General features: G+C 46.7%; 1 protein-coding gene across 1 annotated transcript; it reads left to right on the top strand.

Annotated features, from left to right (window-relative positions):
• Positions 1 to 3,937: 3,937 nt before the first annotated feature.
• On the top strand, positions 3,938 to 16,039 carry calm1b (calmodulin 1b). Its single transcript, XM_070848918.1, has 6 exons — positions 3,938 to 4,050; positions 8,888 to 8,918; positions 9,726 to 9,869; positions 13,594 to 13,700; positions 14,039 to 14,174; positions 14,959 to 16,039. The coding sequence occupies exons 1-6, from the start codon at positions 4,048 to 4,050 to the stop codon at positions 14,985 to 14,987; spliced, it is 450 nt and encodes a 149-aa protein (XP_070705019.1). The 5' UTR covers positions 3,938 to 4,047; the 3' UTR covers positions 14,988 to 16,039.
• Positions 16,040 to 20,953: the final 4,914 nt, after the last annotated feature.

Raw genomic sequence — 20,953 nt, 5'->3', positions numbered from 1 at the left:
TAATTACTAGAATATTCCACATGACTCAAACACTCTTGATAACAGTGCAGATGCGCATAATTAAATTTCAGGGTTTACAGAGTGAGGAAACACCCTGACTGTAGCATTTTACTCGGACATAGCCTGTGGGAGCAGCATAATGTCACTGCACTAATGCCTCGCTCTTAAGTGTTTAAAGGGACTCTTCAAAGGCAATAGAGAAAAGTTACAGTACATTCTGGTGCATGTGTTGGTTTTATGCACATGATAATATATCTGCGGCGGAGTGGAGGGGGTTGAGTTCAGAGTGTGATTTGATTTTTGCCATCTTTAATTCAAATTGGCCTTTCCGTTTATTACAGCGCGCTTAAGTAAATCCAGCTAAGCTGCCCTTGCTGCAGTCTGACATGCGGAGAACAGCGGCGGTGATTTAATTCCTCTTGATGTGGAGCCATGTGTAACTCGGTGCTCAGCAGAAAGTGGCCCCATGCAGCAGGCATCGAGCCACTTTACGGAGCCGTCTCTGGGCTGGAGTGTGAACGGAGCTCCTGCTGCAGCCCCCTCCCCAGAAACACTCTCTCCTTATTAAATCAGTCACGCATTTCAGCTGCAGCTCATACATCGCAGCACATTCAGCAAATGGAAGGGATGTGGGGGGGGTGGGGGGAGAAAAAAACCTATTTAAATCAAGCGTGGCGTGTTGGGCTGGAAAGGCTGGGAGGGTTACAAGAAAAGGGGTGTGTGTTCTAATGAGGCGTTTGCCCCGTCAGCTCAAGGCAAACTCTGGGTTGGGTATTTCTACACCGCCCCCGTGAGCACACAGATACTGATGGGGGATGATGGGGGATGATGGGGCAGGGCCGATCATGGTGTTGGCATTCTCTCAAATGTCACATCCACGTTACTGATCATTTGTGATGTGTACAGATTGTGCTCTAGATAATGGTGCTTTGCATAAAAGCCTTGTTTTTCAAATGGTACGTCAACGAAACGAGCCTTTGAGAAGAAAACCTTCGATAAACCACAGACTGACTGAAATATTACTGCCGTACAACTGACAAAAGTTTGTTTCTGTTATCTATATTTGGTATAAATATGGAGAAGAATTTAAGATAAATGTCCTTTAAAGTGTACAAACCATATGTCTACTTTAAACTGGCTCAAAGCGCCTCAGGCCGAATCTTGTTCAGCTTCTTTAAAGGTCAGCGGAGGGTTTGAGGAGAGCCTCGCTCCTGTCAGAGGCAGATCCTCGTCCACCGAGGATGTCTGTGACCGCGCAGAGTGAAGAAATGTGTGTCTGTGCTTGTGTGAGCGAGGTAGGGGCCGAGAGACGCAAAGCAGCGAGACAAATGTATATCTGCTTATGTAATAGCTATTTCTCCTGTTAAACAGGGCAAAACACTGAACAAATTCAGTAAGAAGTCCCGATTAGTTCCACTAGATTAACACATGAAACAGCTCGAGTTGAGTTAGAGTTAGTTGACCTGACCTGACAAACAAGCCTGGACTCAGGCTGAACTGCAGAGATCTGTTGTGCTAAAATAAGTTCGTTTTAAGAAATAAAAATAAGTTTGCATGAGTGATGACATGCACAGATACATGTACATTCACATAAAACAGACAAATAAACCAACTTCCCCCTTAAAGGCTTCTTACAATACACTAAATAAACCCTGTAGCGGTTAAATCAGCCTGTAACTCATTAAAACAAACCTCTATTTTGTGATAAATAAATGTTTCAGGCCTGTGGGACGGCTGCCTTCTCATCCACCGTCTCTTGTCCAGTTTCAGTGTGTGTGTGTGTGTGTGGGGGGGGGGGGACAGTGATGCAAAGAAACCATTCACGGCCTCCAGTACGTAAGTGAAACATGCAGAAACCATCTGTCCTGTGAGAGGAGACGATTCACGAACCGTCTCTGCACTTCATGACACATTACACAGTTAAACTTGTATAAATGTGTGTGTGTGTGTGTGTGTGTGTGTGTGTGTGTGTGTGTGTGTGTGCAGAAGGCCTGTATCCTTCATATCAGACACATTGTGTGTGTGTGTGTGTGGCATCTCCTCCTGCCTACAAACAGCTGGTAATGGTTTCTCCACTTTGTCCACTGGGTGGTGCTTTTGTCAGCTACACCTCACACACTTTAACAGGCTGGAGGACTACTGTGTGTGTGTGTGTGTGTGTGTGTGTGTGTGTGTGTGTGTGTGCTATGACAACACAACACAACGATACTATCTGCTTTGCCAAATTCTGCGTCGTCATCCCACCTCAGGTTCACTGTTACATGAAGTAATCTTGCACAAATGATACAGTGCGGTTGTTTTTCTCATTATAATGTGACGCAGCCCGTCCGGACACCGTCCAGATAAACAGGCAGCAGCCCCGCTGAGCTGCACTGATCACTTCACGCAGGCCTGCCACACTCTGTAGCAGCCAATGGTAAGTCTGCGCACTTCCCATATCGAGCCTATCAAATATTCACCCCGCACCGATGGGAACCTGACGCATTTTCCCTCCGTCTCCACCAAACAAATCAAAATTATTACAGACGCTAATGAGGAAACGCGGCGCTGAGCGGTGCGTCGCTTTTTAACTTCCCTGTATTTATATTTATTATATTTCCATCAAGTGCCACTGCCTGGTGCAATGCAGGTCCCGTGTAGCCAATCAATGAAGCCGACACATGGAGTATAATATTGCAGGTCCGCAGCGGCCAATCAGAAGCGCCGTCACACACCGGCACAGCAAATTCTCCAGTGTCAACCAGGCTGCGTCCTACACTGGCGTATCCTTCCGCGGCTGCAAACTAGTACCCAGTGTTGGGAGACTCTAACTCTCTTCTGGAGTAATGAGGGGCCACGGAAATAGATGGTATCCTCTAAATGCACCACAGGGGATTTGATGTTTTATTATGTGCAGTCCGTCATTGGATAAATTCAGTGGAGTTGAGAGGTCTCACAATGATGTGCTCCAATTTAAAGGCACAGTCTGCATTTTTTTTTTCCAGGCCTATGAGTTTTGTAGTAATCAAGCTACATGTGGAAATTGAATTACCAGAAAATAGACTTTATTTTAACTTGACTTCATTAATGGAGCCACAGGTTTGTTTTATCCACTGAATTACATTTGTTATTATAGTTATTTTGCCAAACATCCACCACCTTCCACACCAGTAACTCTTGTTTCTTGGATTCTTTTGCCATGGCAGGGAGTGTCCTTGTATCCTAATGATGTGTGATGACTATCAGGCAGTGGAAAATACTGAGAAACTCTTGATAAGAAAGAATTGCACAAACAAGACAAACAAGTTAGTCTGCTCTTCCCATTTCCATGTGAGACGACCCTCTTCTTAGAAATGCTGATTATCAGGTCAGATCAGATCGGATCAGATCAGATCAGATGTATTTGTTTGCCTAGAGAAATTCCTCTGAAGTTATACCACACACAAACTATTTCAGCCTAACTTTAGTTTGTAGCTTTATAGCTACATCATCTAACTTGGCCTAAAAAACTCTTAAGCACCAAACAAACCCTCATAAAATATTTCTACTTCCAATTTATGCCAATCTCCAGGATTAGGGCACAAAACAAGGAAACATCATTCAGAAAGTGAGTATTGCCTCCAGTGGTTTAGGAAGCCAAGCATGGCAACAACATATGAACCAACAGAGGTTTTATGTATCCTGTGATGTTATATGAGCAATAATCTCCATGCACATCTTAAAAAGCACCAATCCAAAAAGCTGGATGTAGCCATAACTGGCTGAAAGTGCACTGTGAAGTGTTTCGACATGAGTAAAAGGATGCTCTGCGTGCACTGCAGGCGTTTTAGCTGTGGTGATTGGCATGCCTCCTGTTTGGAGCGGGAGGCCTGAGCCGCTGCAGCAGCCCTGACTGGAAAATAAGGAAGTGAGTGATCAGTGCTAGTGTGGCGGAGGGATACATAAGGCAATCCCCATTCTGGCCACGGCCAATATACACACTGCTAACCCGCCAGTGGAACTCCATCTAAGGAACGACCACACTCCTAGTCTGCCTCCACAGACCGACAAGCACACAACCCATCCGACATGGTACGTATCCTCATTCATTCTGTGTAATGCGCTCGAATTGGAGGAAAAGCCTGCTCACTGCCGGTGTGAACCTGCCGTAGCTCGGTGCTTTTTCTGCCGCTGTTGCCTAATTTGCTGTCCAGTCATTGATTCCTCTTATGGGCTGTGGTTGTGCGTAGAGGAGGCGGAAAACGCCCGCAAAGCGCATTTGATGTGTTTTACGCGGTGCATGGGGATAAAGTGTGGCCGCTTTGTGGAGCGCCTTGTGCGGATTTATGTCTGAAATGATTTTCACCTTCAAAGCGGGACCGTATTTCCCTCATAACTGCGCAATTCTCTCAGTATTGTTGGCCATCCTGCCATATCGGGTGAAGTGGCTGCTTCGCGGCTGCATGCTGCAGATCGAGTTAAATTCTGGACTAGATCTGGTGGTATCCGAGTAGCTAGCAAGCTATTCTGGGTCATTACAGCATAATTCTGCAGCCATAAATGCATTAGGGTAGATTTTACAATCCGCCTTAGCAGCGCAGGCGTGTTGGGGAGCCTGTCCGCTGTTATCAGGCGCGCCGGAGAGCCGCGCGTCCAAACGGAGCCGACTGGTTTCCAGGCGGCTTTCTGACATATTCGCCTTGTAATCTCACGGTTTGCCCGCGAATGGCGCTCCTGTCGTTGTGTGGCAAACGAGCTGGCTGCGTTTGGCTTCCTCCTCCTTTTTTTTTTTTTTTTTTTTCTCTTTTTTTTTTTTTTCCCCCTATGTTGCACCATCTTGCCGTGCCGTGCCGTGCCGTGCCATGATGGGGAATGGCACTGCTGTATCCCGTCAGTGTTCCGCAACGGAAACTGACCATATTCTGCAATTACAAGGCTATAGCTACATTGTGTCGCCTGCCCTGTGAAGGCCCCCCCTCCGCCCTAAAAAAAAAAAAAAAAAACCCGATATGAGACGCAGTTCCGCCTTCACTGCAGGCCCACAGGGTTTATCTTGGGCTGTGTTATCTATTTGTGTTATGTTGGCTGATTTGGTTGCCTCTTTGCAAATTCTCGATGTTATGCAAATGTGGCACCCATGTGAGTAGTCCAAGAAGCTCAGCCTGGCAGGAGACACCACCGACCATCAGCAGCTGTGGAGTCCAGTCCGCTCTCTCCAAACCAAATCCTGTGAAATATGAACATTACAGGACTGTCGGGGCCACTTGCTTGTATACTTTCAAACCTGTCCTCTATTATTCTCTGCAGCAACGTCAATTGTGAGAAAGCACAAGGCTTCATTAGGCCTCTGTGACTTGCAAAATACACAGCTGTGCACCTCAGCGCGCCAATCGAACCAATTTTACCAGATGTTGGAGAGGCGTGTTAACACTGACGCCTCCAACCAGCCACTGAAACCAAGTCCCTTCCACTGGCCTCGGCACAAAAGGAGAAGTTACCGAGTGGAAACGATCTGGATGTGGAAAGGAGGCCTTCAAGCTAATCCATTGATTATCAAGCTTGATAGATCATTAATGGCCCGAGGGAGTCAAGAAGCTGTAGACCTCTCTCTCTCCCCCCCCCCCTCTGCCGTGATCAAATATCCCATATATGGTATCGAGCTGCAATGCAGTTTCACGTTGCAACGCGGCACGGTAATTGGAGTGTAAAGTTGAATTGTTCTGGAGTTAGCCTGCATGTCGGCATCTCTGAAAAGTTTAATCCACAGGCGTAAGCCCCTTGTCTGCATCAGTACGCACATTGAAGTGGAAACAGTCTCCCCCATTGAGGTGGAAGTATCGAGTAAGTAGTCGGACCATGCGAAGGCCCTATCCTATTCCTGTTACACTCTTGTTTGCTGATGCATGTTTAGTAACTTGAAGGACATCTGATCTTCTGCTATGAATTATTTATGCTCGGCGGCAACACCTAGCCATGTCCCATGTTCCCAGTGTCTAGGACGGTAAAGTGCTCTCTGTGGTGCGGAGGAGTACCCAGCCACCTACCACCACCAGGCCATATGGTGGACCTGCCTTGTCTGCAGGGTGCCGGGAGGCTGGTGATGTTTACACCCACCCTCTCTCCCTCCTCCCCTCCGGACACGGCCCAGCCCGGAGGCCTCACTGTCTTTTGTCCAGCCTCAAAGAGAAGAGGCGTTCAGTGCTCTGTGGAGCTCAGTGCTCCTATAGAAAGGGAGCGTGTGTCACACTGACTCTTTGTGTTTGTGCTTGTGTAAGGGTGAATGGAAGCGTGTGTGTGTGTGTGTGTGTGTGTCACACCCATCTGTCAGACGGACAGCTGGTTGTGCATCTTTCACTCGGTGAATATAGAGAAGCTACTTCAGGAATTGTTTTGGGCCCCTCAAAGTTACAGATCAACAATTCAAAAAGTGCATTCAGATAATCGCTGGCGTTCTTTTACACCATTTCGCATTCCCTGTCGAATTAAACCTGCCGTGAGCAGGGCACAATGCAGTGTGTCTGTACATGGGTCATATGACATCAACTGAGACCAAAAGATATTCCTCGCTGGCCCAGTGAACTGCCTCCCGTCTGCCACAGTCCTGTTTCAAGCGCATTGCCGGGGCCGGCTGCCCAGGCAACAGTGGGAGTGGTTGACCCACTCATGCCAGCTAACCACTGCCAGCAGAGCCCCCCCCAAACGCACGCACGCACACACACACACACACACACACACACTCCTATTCTTCTACATGCTGTTATTAAGACTGGAAGCCTGGCAGTGAACAACCCTGTCCACAAGACACTGTGGATGGTGAATCACAGGGAGTTTCCTCTGAGGAGTAGGTCACATATAGAGAGAGAAAAAAGACACAGTGAGGGGAAAAGGTCTGGAGGAGGAGGAGGAGTTGGTATTGGATGAAGTTCAAGTGCCAGGGAAAGAAGGAGGAAAAAGAAGAAAAGGAAGGGATGGGCCGGTAGTGGGCCTGGTGGTGCAGCAGCACCATGGGGCCCCAACAGCTTGGGCCTGAGCCAGGGGAGGATCCATAGCAGTGAGTCACCAAACCCCACACCCAGTCCACTTAGAGAGACAGCAGGGGACAGAAAGAGACAGCAAAGATACAGCAGGAGCAACACAGCATGACAAAGAGGGTGACTAAGGGAGGGAGAGAGAGAGAGAGAGAGAGAGAGAAATCACCTTGACAAAAAAAACACAATAGATGAGAGAAACAGAGGAAGATGGCACCAGAAAACACACACATGACACAGAGAGTATTGGCCAAGCTGGTTGGTATGTGGATGTTTTGTCTCTTGACATTTCCCGCTCTCACAGATGGAAATCGAGATGGGGAGAGGGTGCAGGGAGGGAGAAGAAAAGCAAGCGCTGTTGTGTGCGGAGCAGGTTATTGAATCATGTCAGCTAATCGTATGAGCGCTGCCGAAGTTGTCCATGAACCCCTCGCTGCCTGGATCAATCCATCCTGTGGCTGCTGCTATTCAAGCCATGAGAAGAGACCGTTTTGTTTTTGAGAAGTTAAAGGTCAGCTCGCAGTGTGCCCTGCGATGATCTGATAAATCTTATCCAGTCCAACCCAATCCAGTCATTATGCAACTAACTCAATTTACTGGCTTGATTTACAAAATAAAATGCGCTCACCTCCAAAGTTGGACCTAACGTGGCTCAGATTGGCTCGGCTGTATGCAGAGCTAAATTGCTTGTACAAACACGCTTATGGGCTGGAGGAATTGGCTTTGAGGCAGAACTGGCTGCTCTGACTAATTCACAGGAAACATTGGATGGAAAGTATTGGTGTTGAGGAAGAATGCCATTAAGAGCAACTGTGTGTGTGTGTGTGTTTGCAAGAGTGCACATGCATGTACGTTAGTGTGCGAGTGTGTGTGTGCACATCCGCGACTGCTCGTGTTTGTCTGTGTGTGTTCCTCCTTTGCTGCCAAGCATAGTGATGTCAGTGTGGCCTGTTAACAGTAATAATACTAAACTCCCATGTTTTCTAAAGCAGAGAGGGGAGGGTGTCTGTGGGAGTTATGTGCGCCACAAGCTCTGCATTCAAACTTTACTTCTGAGGGTGTTTGTTTGAAAGCAGCGTCTCCTTCACAAAGAAGATAGATCCATCTATGTAAAAGGCCTGACAGTGGATGCTCGCTCATCATAAAGCATGTGTGAGTCACTATCAGCCATTAAAGAGCCCTAGCCACGGGAGAGAACAGCCCGGGAGGGGAGCCAAACCGCGCCAACCCAGCAGGCCTTTTTTCCTGTTGGTACGACCATGGAAAACACTCCCATGCTGATATGTCCTGAAACAACCCCCGTCTGGGGACAGCACTTCATCCTTTTTATAACAGTGTCTTGTTGCCCAGCAGTCCCCTTTGTGTGGACGGCCGTGGTGTGAGTCAATCCCATGGAGCCGCTCATCAGCTGGAGACTTAATTTTGTGCAGTGTCTATGTGGTGGCTTTCTAGCAGAACCTTTTAAAAACATTGTGATAAGCCTGATAACTGATTTTTATCATCAAAGTCAGACTAGAGTTAAGATGGACTCTATCTGGGATTAAACTGTTACAGGAACAGGGACGTATAAGGTTGCAAAGGAAATCTTAAGCTCCAAATATGTAAAAGAAAAAACCCTCTAACCAATCGCCATCCTCAGGCTGCTAGCTAATGGGGCTAGGAGTTAATTTTGGGCACTGTCAGTGGTAGATGTTGTCATTCCTGAGCAGATTTTAGCCGGTCAGGTCTCTGGTGGTGGAGCCAACACCCCCCTGAACACTGTGGCCAGTGTTGAGCTGTAGGTGTGTGGGGAACATGAGGAATGTAATGACGAAACAGTTTGGGATTTAGAATAAGCGCCTTGTCGAGTAACTTCATTGTTTGTAACCCTCTCCCTCCTCCTCTTTTGTCCCCAACCACAGGCTGACCAACTAACAGAGGAGCAGATCGCAGGTAGGAACAGAGAGAGTTCCCTCCCCTTTACTTCCCCTCATAGCCAAGTCCCTTCTTCATCATTTCTACCCTGTGGTATCCTGTAAAGTTTCTCTGTCACATGAGTAAGGCGCTATCTCTCATTGGCTCTCCTGGTTGCTTCCACGACACTTGAAATGAAACAGAATGCTGAAGGATTTTGCAATCCGCCCTCCCTTGGCAGATCATTAGCTTCTAGAAAGGAGCAGGAAGTATTTACACCATGTCACGATGACTACAGCCCATGAAGCCACAGTGAACAGACAGTATTTCAGGCACGCTTATGAGTAGTTTCAATCACCGAGGCACCTTGAAATTCTTGATAAATAAATGATGTGGCCTTTGTATTAAAACTGGAGGCTGCACAGTTTGTTCTCAGTCAGACTCCTCTGTGGCTAATTAGCTTGTGCTAAGGCTCCAAGGCTAGTGCTCTCTGTTGCCTGCAGCTCCCCGATTGGGTTTTTATGACCCGTGGTGTAAAGTCCAACCAAGACAAAACTGGTGCAGACTTTAAGGCTCTACTAGTACAATGATTCTGCTCTTCTCAGCTACACATTATGCATCTGTGTTTTTTTCTTCACAGTGTGAGATAAGAGCCCCGTATGGTTTCAGAGCGTAGCACGTCTACAACTTCTGTAGGGGCCAGTTTACAGACTAGCATGAACTCAGTTAACACAGCCCCTGTAGTCATAAGCGATCGATTAACCTTCTCAACCTGAGTGCAGTGTCCTAACATAACCCAGCAACAGTAATCGAACCTCTCACTCTTAACTTGCACCCCACCCGCAGAGTTCAAGGAGGCTTTCTCCTTATTCGACAAGGACGGTGACGGCACCATCACCACCAAAGAGCTCGGCACCGTCATGAGGTCGCTGGGCCAGAACCCCACAGAGGCCGAACTGCAGGACATGATCAATGAGGTGGACGCTGACGGTCAGTATAAATACTGGATTTATCCATAATGATTAGAGTCATGAATTATTCATTGCTAATGTGTCAGTATTGAAAGTTTTTTTGTTAAAGATGTTACGTCTGGTGCCGAATAAGGACAAAAACGGGAAGTAAATTCCTCGGCTGGTCCAAAATGAGGACGTTTACAGAGGTTTAGAATCTGAAGCACCCTTATTCTACAAACACACCGCTTGAAGAGTTAATATTAGTGGGTTAGACACACTAGACTTCCTCTAAGATATGTTAATGTTGAGATAAGACCTCATATACACTGCTGATGGACAACTCATAAACTGAATCATCATGGGATGTTTGAAATGTCCTGCATTACAAAGACAGCAGGGATCTATTTTGTTAATCATTTTCTGTCCAACCAAGCAAAATATGTCACTGGGAATTTACTGAGTGCACACGTCTGGCTTAACTTACCAGGAAAATTAATTTAAAAGGTGGATAATCAGCAGTTGAGTCGTTAATTTTACTCATGAGTCTATTGTAAGCGAGAGAGGGGGGGGTTGATATTTAGGTTAATAAGGTGATGCCACTCCTTTCCCATCAGCAGTAACTGTTACTCTGAACTACAAAACAGTAAAAACGACACTATTATCTATTAATTGCAGTCATTTGGGGGGAACAGAAGCATGATTTCACATTACCCTTTTGTTGCCTGACTTCAGTGATAACCCCTGCTACAAATGCATAAGGGATTAGGTAGAGCTTCCATTACTGCCCCACCTCGAAACACATCAGCGGTGTCGGTGCCCACCTCCCTCCCTTTTCTACCAACTGTCAACCAACTGTCCAAACCAACTGTCCGGCCAGCTTTATTTTCAGATGACGTGTCCCTCTGTGTCAGCACTTTAGTCATTGTATGTTCAGCTCCATCATGGTTGACAATGTCAGGGATATAGATGCACAGGAGGTGCTTTCAGTGCCGGTGAATAGAGCAGGCTAAGTGTCAAAAGAAGTGTCAGTGTTGGCGCTCTGTGCTGCGTGCCATAATTCGGACAGATTCTTCCATTCACCTCATGGACAGAGTTTCACAGAGTCTTTATCCCCCGCTGCAGTGCCTCCCAAAGGCTCTGTGATTGAAAGAGAGTGATCAAGAGAATGAGAGGCAGAAAATGAGAGAGAGAGAGAGAGAGAAGAGTTCGAGAAGTTGGCCAGTAGCTCCCAAGCTGGTCGACCTTGTGCAGTGGAGTCGAGGATGTCAGCAGTCAGTGGGTCCTTTACCCCAGTGGTGCTCTGTCAGCTTATAGGATTTTGTAAATGGGACCACATTGATCAGGAGGAATCAATTGCACCGCAGCTTGGCTGCCCCTCATTGAAACGTCCTCCCACCATCCTCAGCGCCCTCCCCCTCCCCCTCCCCCTCAGTTACACCCAAGAGCAAGCATACACACACACACACACACACACACACACACACACACACACACACCATCACTAACATCCCCTTGTTCTGCCTCTGCCTCCCTTGGCTGATGCAATCTAGGTCAGACAGCAATGAAGCTAGTAATGGAAAATAAAAGTGGTTACATAAGGCCTCTCTGCGCTTTGCACATCCAGTACCCACATCGACAGCCATGGGATGTCAGCTGGACCATTGAAAATCAGCTTTATTTACCAAACAAGGAGGCTGTGGCAAAGAATTACAATGAATGGAAGACAGGATGGAAGACTTAAGCTAGACAGAGGGCTATTAAAAGAAATGGTCTTTTCACTATTTGATTGTAAAAGCCAAGCCGCAGTTTATGAGCAGTGTGGATTACAGTATCAAATGGGATTGCTGCTGTTTATCTTGCGACCACACAGATGGGGCAAAGAAATGACATCACATATGGCACATGATGAGGCGTTTAATTATTGATTGAATAACTGCATGACAAAAATATTAGCAGCACATCACCTACCATCATTACACAACCCCGCTCTTCTTTCTCATCTCAGGGATGGAAGTTGGCTTTATGATGCAGGGAAAACGATGACCACACACACACACACACACACACACACGGAGATGCCTCAGCCTTCTATAGTTTGCGTCAGCACCTCTTATGTGTAATCGCACCATCTCCCACTCGGTTCACTCCTTAAATTCTCTCCTCTTCACATCTCCCTCATCTCCATCTCCCTCTCTACCGCCCACTCACTCCCTCCCTCCCTCTCTATTTTCTCTCTCTTCCCCTCCCACCATTTTCTCTTCCTCCCTATCTTCATCCCTTCTTGCTTCCATCCACCCCTCCCTCCCTCCCTCCCTCCCTCCCTCCCTCCTCCAACCGCAGCAGCTGGCTTGAGGTGCAGTTGAGCAGATATAACTCGAGGGCTGCCTCGCTTCTCTAGTCACTGTCCCCCTCAGATGATGGTTTTCCTGTCGCAGTCCTGCCCTTCTCCAAGACTGGGACACCCCCCTCCCCACCCCCAGTGGCAGCATGTGTTCCCTCGGTGCTGCTGGCTGTCTCTGTGTGTTAGATAACAGGTCCTTAGATTGTTACCCCGGGCCATGAGATCACCATCTGCCCCATCACATTACTGCATCCCTTTTCGTTCCCCACACACATCCATTCTCGCTCTCTCGTTCTCTCTCCATCTTGCTCTCTGGGGCGTGCTCTGTCATTGGTTAATCTGCGTACAATCCCTCCATCCCACCCCAGGGCTAATCCTCCTGGGTAGTTTGCCCTCGGTGTCCCTGACCTTCACTTTAATCCCCTCACAATTTTTTTTTGTTGTTGTCAGTTTTTAATTATAATACCCGCCACACTTACTCCCAGCGTCTTTAGGTCGCATCAAAGCAGGTCTTACCAGCAGCATCAGACTCGCCCCCAACCCTCCAATCCTCCCTTCTGTAGTTGCAGTGGGTGAGCTGCTGAGCTCCTCGTAGATCCTTCCTCTGTCAAGAGGGTCTGATCCCCTGGTAATCCTGTCTTGACAACAGTAACATGGATATTGATCGTGTTGCACGCATACATGCTCGACCACCAGCTGCCATTAGCACCACCAGAAACACAACCATGGATTCCTCCATATGTATTCTTGCGCTTTTGGACGACCCAAAAATACATGAAAACTGAGCACCAGAATGGGAAAGAGGGACAAAAAAAAGATTATTAAGATGGATAAAACTGAAAAGGAGGGATGAAACATCTGCATGGAAGCTCCCCACCACCTTCTTCCCGCTCCCCCTCCTGCCTGGGTCTCTGACAGGGACAGAGCCTTTGATTTATCCAGGCTCCTTGAAGGCCGAGCTGCACACTATACTATGTGTCTACATTATGGATGACTGGCCATGGGTCCCCCCCTGCAACTCTGCTGCGCTGTGTATAACATACGCAACATCTTCCCAGGGCTTCCCTGAGGAAGAGAGGGAAGCGCACAGTCAGCCTGTGGTAGCTGTGTTCATCACAGGAAGGAAGGTGTATACTAAAATGATTTAAGGGCTGCTCCCCTCTCAGCGATTACTCACGTCTCAAGCTGCACCGTCACCGTCAGGAACGCCTCTGGAGAGAAGTTATGGCCCGCACGATAATGTAAACGCTAGTGTCATACACAAGGGAAAAAAAGAGGACTGGAGGACTAAATTAATATTTTCAGTTAGTTGCCTTTCATCAGCAAAATGTTGGGTTGTATTATCTCTGCTTATCGGAGTTTGCTTTTAAGTAATTGCAATATTTGCTGATTAATCGTCCCCCATTATCACCCATTCCAGGTAATGGAACCATTGACTTCCCGGAGTTCCTGACCATGATGGCCAGAAAAATGAAGGACACAGACAGCGAGGAGGAGATCCGCGAGGCTTTCCGGGTATTCGACAAGGTAAGTAAGAGGTTTTAAGACCAGAATGAGATCTTTTAGTTTTATTTTGAGACTTATTTTATGTGGACCACATGTGAAGTCATCTGAGAATCTTTTCAAACACTCATGATGACTCACAGGTCAGATAACCAAACTTTCAGTCTTGCCGGGCCAGTGTAGCAGCGAGTAAACTTTACCCAATGGAATAAAAAGTCACCAGTTTCCGATCCCTGCTCGCTTAACACTTAGCCGCCGTGTCCTCTCATTAATCGATCTGGTGGGAATTTTCCCCCCATCAGCTGTTAGGCCGTGGGATTTGTCATGCTTCACATGTTTGATCCCATGTCGCATGTTTCCAGGACGGAAATGGCTACATCAGCGCTGCAGAGCTCCGTCACGTCATGACGAACCTGGGAGAGAAGCTAACGGACGAGGAGGTGGACGAGATGATCAGAGAAGCAGACATTGATGGAGACGGACAGGTCAACTATGAAGGTAAAACAAACAAGACGGCTGTAAAGGAGGCACACGCAGAAATGTCGTGGTGCACAAATAGCTTTAGTTTCTAGGCCATGCTGCAAGCTTTTATTAAAACGGGGACCAGAGCGCATGATTTTCCAAGCTGTGTATTTCTCTGAGGGCGACTGTAAGACAAGCCAGCCACACGTAATATTAGTTATTAGATAGGGGCTATAGATGGAGCCTGCTGAAACAGAGATGGGAGAAAGCCATCCTCCTGAATCATCATCAGTGTGCCAGGAGCCTTTTCACTCTCTTTCCTGCTGCCTCTCTCCCTCTTTCTCCCCTCCCCCTGCGGTCGATCCCTCGGCACATTACATGAGAGACTGCGCTCATTTTCTAGGAGGCTGTTGATATATTATGAACAGTCCATAAGTCTTGGCTGAAAAGTGCCCTACTTCTACACTCCCATTGTACCACCGACAGAATATGTACCCTACAGACAATGAAAGCCGGCTCTTATTTATTTATTTTTTTTCTTATGGTGGACGTGCGCGTGCTTGTAGCCCTCACATTTCTCCACAACTGTAAGCACAATGCAAGAGCTTTTTAATCAAATGGACTTAATGAGATGAACATGGAAGCTGTTTGGAAAGGGGACACTAATTAGGATGTGTGTTCTGAACCCGCTCAACTTGATTAAAAAATTAATAAAGCATTTAACAATTTAGCAGGTGACTGCTCTCACTGGCAACAGGCTGTGCCAGAGCCTTAAAGCTGATGTCCTTATTGTCTCTTGTCCTCTCTCCTCTCTCCGCAGAGTTTGTACAGATGATGACTGCAAAGTGAAGCTTGCCCGCCCCGTCTTGTCCCCTCTTAGAAGAAAAAAAAAAAGGAGAAAAAAAAACAAAACAAAATGTTTTACTTACCTCTTGGAAAAAATGTTCATTTATTCATACTGTTTCTGTATAGAAAATAATTGAATGTTGAAATAAAATATCCTTCTGTCCACACAGGAAAAATATAAAAATATACAAAAAATATCTGCATGAAAATGATGGTTAGTGATCCTGTCCCCTCCCCCCGGAGACCAGTTTAGCATCAGTACTTAACAAGTAAAAATAATAACAACAAACCCTGTAACTACTACCTTCAGACTAAAGCAAAAGCATCTGGCGAACTCCTTCCAGTTCCATTTGCTAGTGGTAAATGTCTGGGCTGGCCATCTCTTCTTTCTCTCTCTGTTTTCTGTTCTTCATGCATGCAGCTTGAGACCGGAGCACTAACCCCCCCGCCCCCCCATCCCTCCTCCGGGCTACCAGAGCGTGCTGATTCCACTATAAGCTGTCCTCTTGTTGGTTTGGTACAGTTTTTTTGTATTTGGAGAGGATCCCTGTACTGTTAAGATGAGAGAATATACCAAGTTCTAACTCAAGCGTTAAAGTGGAATGGGACTTAATTGTATGCTAGATAAAAAGAGAAAAAACAATGTACAAAAAATACATTTTCAAATCTTTGGCATGTTCTTTTGTTTTTGTTATGTTATTTGGACAGCCATCTTAGTAGTTGTGCGTCCTGCCCTTTTTAAAGGAGGGGGGACTTAAAGAGTCTTACGGTGAGCTTTTTTTTTTTTTTTTCTTTTTCTTTTTTCGCTGAGATGGAGTGTCTGTCCTCTTTTCTTGCAAGAGAGAATCACTGGCCTTCACTTTTCTTTTTCTTCTGTTTCTCGACTCAGACAAGAGCATAGCGAGGGGTGCACTGTGTTCGCAGCGCACGCTGTTAGAAGAGTGTCAGCGCACCAGTCTTCGCAACTGTTCATCTGAGTTCAGTTTACATTCATTCCAAGTTGTACATGCTAGTCTTTATTTTTTTTTTTTTCAAATAAAAGACCATGAACTTTATCATGTCTTATGTCCTTTTTCTTATGCTTGATTGTGAAAATGATCTATAAATACAGCATAACAAGTCTGTATGTTGTTTACCAACTAGACAAATGTGTCAATAATAAACGATTCTAAGCATCGTCCTCTTCATGTGCAGTGTCATTGGGTGATGTTCAGCAGAGGCAGGACTCGGCGTGTAATGCTGTGCTCCGTTACATGGCGAGAGAGCGAGCTGCTCACAGGGGAGGGAGAGGCAGCAGAGAGTGTTTGCTCTCCGCTCAGCAGTGGATATACATACACATCTATGACGCCTCTTTCTCTCTCAAGACCCAGCCGGTTGCTAGGCAACAGGAACATGCTGTAACTGGGATGTTGGGGGTTTTTGAAAAGGCAAGTGGGAGTTTGAATAAACCCTCCTGCTTGTGCCGATGACTCCGTGTTGGCTTGTCCTAGTAAGGCAAACCAGGCCACAACACTTGGGCCGCGAGCACTCACTGAAACGGCACACAGAGAACAGGACTGAGGGGCAGGAAGGTCCCTGCCATGCTACCTAAACGTCCGAAAAGTCTCGCAAGAGCTGTGTTGTTTTACTATATTTGGAGTGTAGTTTGGAAAGGAGCAAAGAAAGCCAGAGACAGCCCTCCACCCACCTACAGCATGAAGCGAGCGCCTCCCTTAATCATACCTCTATACATAGGCATGCACACACCTTTTTCTTTTGACACAGATGGGGCGGGGTTCTGCTTTCAAGGGGGAAAATACAGGGAACATTCTCTGCATTCCTCGTACACTGATTATCCCTGCAGATCTGTCTTAGATGCCGCTGAAATACTGAGGAATGGGCCCAGCTGCTATTAAATCAGATTAACTGAAGTTCAGTGAAGGAAAAGATAGGTAACTAGAAACAGGAGGAGAAACTCTGCCCGAATACTGCCAGTAACTGGGAAGTATGTCTATCATCCCCTGATTACAGCCATGGTTATTTATTTTGAAGAAAACAAGGCAAACTAACTGTGTCAGCACTCCTAGCCCCTCCCTGCAGCACCGGCTCAACCAATAGGTACTGCTGTGAAGTTGATTGACAGCTGGTACTGAGGCATTGCTGTTCGAGGCCACTTCAGGTGCCCAAACTGTGACATTTACACTGGAAGGAAAATAGCAGAGCTCTTTTCTTAGGCCCCAATGTGTTTAACATTTGAAAATAGATAAAATTCATATGAATAAAGACAGTGAACCAATACATTGAAAATTAATTTATTACATTTCTCAAACTAAATTGATTATGGCAAAGTTTTACTTCATTATAATGTTCGATCTAGTTTAGTTTCCAGTGTAGTAGTCACTACAGCCAGCTGGCTGCTGCTGGCTTGAGAAACTAAGTTTTACTCTTTTACTCTTCATAAACTTGTGCGTCTTTCTGTGAGGATCATCTTTAGACTCCGTCCATCCCAGCGTAGCTACTTAGCTCGCTAGTTTCGCATTCCTTAGCGTTGTGACACTAAATAAAAGCAGAGTAAACTGCATCTTTGCACTGTGTTTATTTTCAGCAGCAGCCAGTTGGTTTATTTGGAATTAATTGTTGCTCTCGCTAACAAGAACGAGCTAGCTGCTCAAAGTGTGGTTGTACTTATTGAGCCCTGCTAAGAGAGGACGGAAGCATGTGATTGGCTGAAAGGTGGTGGTGGGGGGGGCACAGATGACACCTGTCATGGAAACATTACAATCTATGAATATATAAGGAAATAAAATGTCATAAAACATGTTGAGTTACATAATTTTGTGAATAATTTTACGATTTATTGACTCATTTATATACTTCACTACATTCATTTGATTCTTTATTATTATTATTTATCTTATTGACTTATTGACTTTAATTGATAATTCACATTGGATATTATTTAGGCATAATGGATCCCTCATCAGGCTGCTGTCTGAGCTACTGAAACAAGCTTGCAGATGCCAGTTTTCAGATACGTGTTGCTCTTAACACCACACAACTACAGCACTAACTCACTGGCATTATCCACGCTCTGACAGGCATACAGTATAAGTCTATAACAACCCCACAAGCACACACACACACACAAAACAGGTGGGCTACCAAACAGAGGACAAACCCAATAGGATACGACTCCGCTGGTAGGTGTGTGCAGCCACTCTGCACGCCAACCATCCAATGAGGCACGACTAAACACACTCTGTCCACCAATCCCAATGCCAAGGTGTGGTTTCCGCGTTGAGGGTACGGGTTCCCTGGAAAAGGCCTCCCCCCCTCTCGGGGGAGGAAGGGACACTTGAGCACCCTGGGGGTTAAATTAAGAACATCAATATTTCACGTGTAAATGAAGCAGCACACTGCGGAGGCAGTAATGCGAGAAGGATTGACTGGGCAGAGGTATCGTGTATCAGCGCCCCTGGAAAGAACAGGCACACTTATGAGACGGGCCCATGACATACAGCAGGAGTGTGTATGTCTGTGTGCGAGCGTGTGTGTATGTCCTGTGTGTGTGTGTCTATGTGTGGGCGGGTGCAGACAGGCCATGTGTGCAGCGACATGGAGCCCTGTTTGTTGGTGTAGTGTCCAGCTGTATTAGCAAGTTAAGGAAGCGGATGAGGTGAGCTGAGCCAGGCGCAACATCAATATGGGGAAGCTTCTGGCACTTTCTAGCGCACACATGCAGTGCTAGAGGTCCATTAGCACCGGCTTAATGTGTTTTGGATTTTGTTATATTGAGCTAAATAAGTATATTTGTCTTTCTGGTGGCTGTGAAGGTGGCAACATTTAAAGGGTATGGGCCATTCCTCACTATAGTTAAAGACAGAGCGTCACAGGCACTGTAATAAAGAACGGCAGAGACGACCTTTTTGTAATGGCTTGATCTTTACACTTTCTCACTCACACTGTGCATTCCACACACACCTGAGCGCGCACACACACACACACACCCACAAACACTAATCTACTTGAAAATGTGTCTGTGTTTCGTGCTTTATGGACCTCACATTGGGCAGCACAGGAACTTTCTTCCCACTTCATTACTGTATTTTATCTTATTCCTTTACAGCCGTCCTTGCCTATTCATTAGCTCACCGTATCATTCATGCCAAAAAAGCAGAGACACCTACAGTAATTAGCTTGTATGGATTTAGCCATAATGTTTTTGCAGCCTCACTGCTTATTATGGGCCTTTGAGGGTCGTTTTCACCGTGTTGCGCTAATGACGACTGTGGAGGTGGTGGGGCAATGCGCCGCAGGGGGTTTGGCTGTTCCTGCTCCCCGTACTCTGCAATGCAGAGTGCCACCCCTCTTCACCACCATACACCCCCACCCCACCCACCACCACCACCACCATCCCAACAAACCTAGCTAAGCTCCACTCTAAATCAGTCCTGGTGCCTTTTCAATTACTGGGAGCAGCGTGGGTCTCTCACTAACTCTTTCTCTCAACCTCTAATAGCCCCATCTCTCGCTTTTTTATCCTCCTCACTCTGTCATTCCCTCCGTCTTGATTTCTCGCTCTGTCTCCCTCTCTTGTCCTCTCTCTCTCTCTTTCCCCCTCATTTACCTTGCTCTCTCGCCTCTGCCTACTCCATTTGTCTTACAGTGCATTTTCATTTTTATGGACTCCAATCACTCTTCCAGTTTTTTTTCCTTCGTCTTCTTCCTCCTACAGCCCTGTGTACGGTGCATCAGTGTCACCGTCACCATCTTTGGGCTTTTCCTCATCTGCGCCAGGCCTCCCTCTATTTACCTAGAAGAATAGGCTCATCCATCTTTGATTGTTGTGAAATATTACGGCGGTGTCACGACAACCAAGCCTCCCTGAACCTCATGCAATATTCAGAGGTGATGATATAAGATTCCTGCTAATGAAAAAACAGCAGGCAATACAAACAGCCCTTTAATAACGGCCTGGCAGAACAGCCTGCTCCCTATTGAGCTTCAGGAGTGCAGTCAGCTGGCTGTGGTCAGAGGCTGTGACACCCTGTGCATCAACACGGGGACCCATTGAGTGAAGGCACCAGCACCGATGGGCCCGTTTGCTACAAGGGGTCCACTTCCACAAACATGCAGTCTTGCAAACCCTCATTTGAAATACATATTGTACAGACAGGGACTGTCAAAGTGATGGTGAGAGGCCAGTCAAGCTTTGTATTTCCCCTGCTCCGGATATCCCTCGTCTTCTGATGCACACAAAACACAGCTGAAGGCAGAACAAATGCATACACATGCAAAAAAAAAAGCAAACACACCCACTCACATATATACAAGCACATACCACATATACATATGGGCAGGCAGGGGTATGGGAGTAGGGGGGTGGCTTAGTGGCAGTGGATTGCATCAGCAGCTCTTCCAGTGGGGATAAAAACCCCCTGGCCTGGAAAAAAAGAGTAATAGCGAGAAAGATCAATGCAGAGAGACCAATCCAACGAGACAGAAAAGAGATGCAGAAGAGAGAATGAGGAAAAAGGGGGAGGGAGGCAAAAACGAGGCAGAAGGATGGAAGGAGGAGAAGAGGGGGGGTGTCAGAGAGAAAGCGCTGAGCTGGGATCCTCCTGCTAGGGATTTCCTCCCTCTGATGTATGCTCCCACCCCCCCTTCCTTTTTTTTTTTTACCGCAACGTAATCTTTCCTGGACTCATTGCATATTCCTTGCCAATACCCACCGCTACCTTCACTTCAAACATTACTACTGCTGCTGCTGCAGCAGACCTACTGAGCCATGTCCTGTCCTGTCCTGTCCTGTCCTGCCCCGTCTGCACAACAGCTCACTGCCAAGCCCCTGCTGACTGGCACCAAACTAACACTGGAGAGAGGGATGACAGGGTTGGAGAGGTGGGGGGGTAGGCAATATAAAAGGGCAAGTGAAGATGGGAGACGGGGGGTGGGTGGTGAATAGGGGGCCAGTCTTGCAGAGGCAATGC

The sequence above is a fragment of the Pempheris klunzingeri genome, chromosome 18 (assembly GCF_042242105.1).
Source record: "Pempheris klunzingeri isolate RE-2024b chromosome 18, fPemKlu1.hap1, whole genome shotgun sequence".
NCBI classification, from domain to species: domain Eukaryota; kingdom Metazoa; phylum Chordata; class Actinopteri; order Acropomatiformes; family Pempheridae; genus Pempheris; species Pempheris klunzingeri.
The sequence above is the reverse complement of the archived record's forward strand: the minus strand, read 5'-3'. Positions and strand labels throughout refer to the sequence as shown.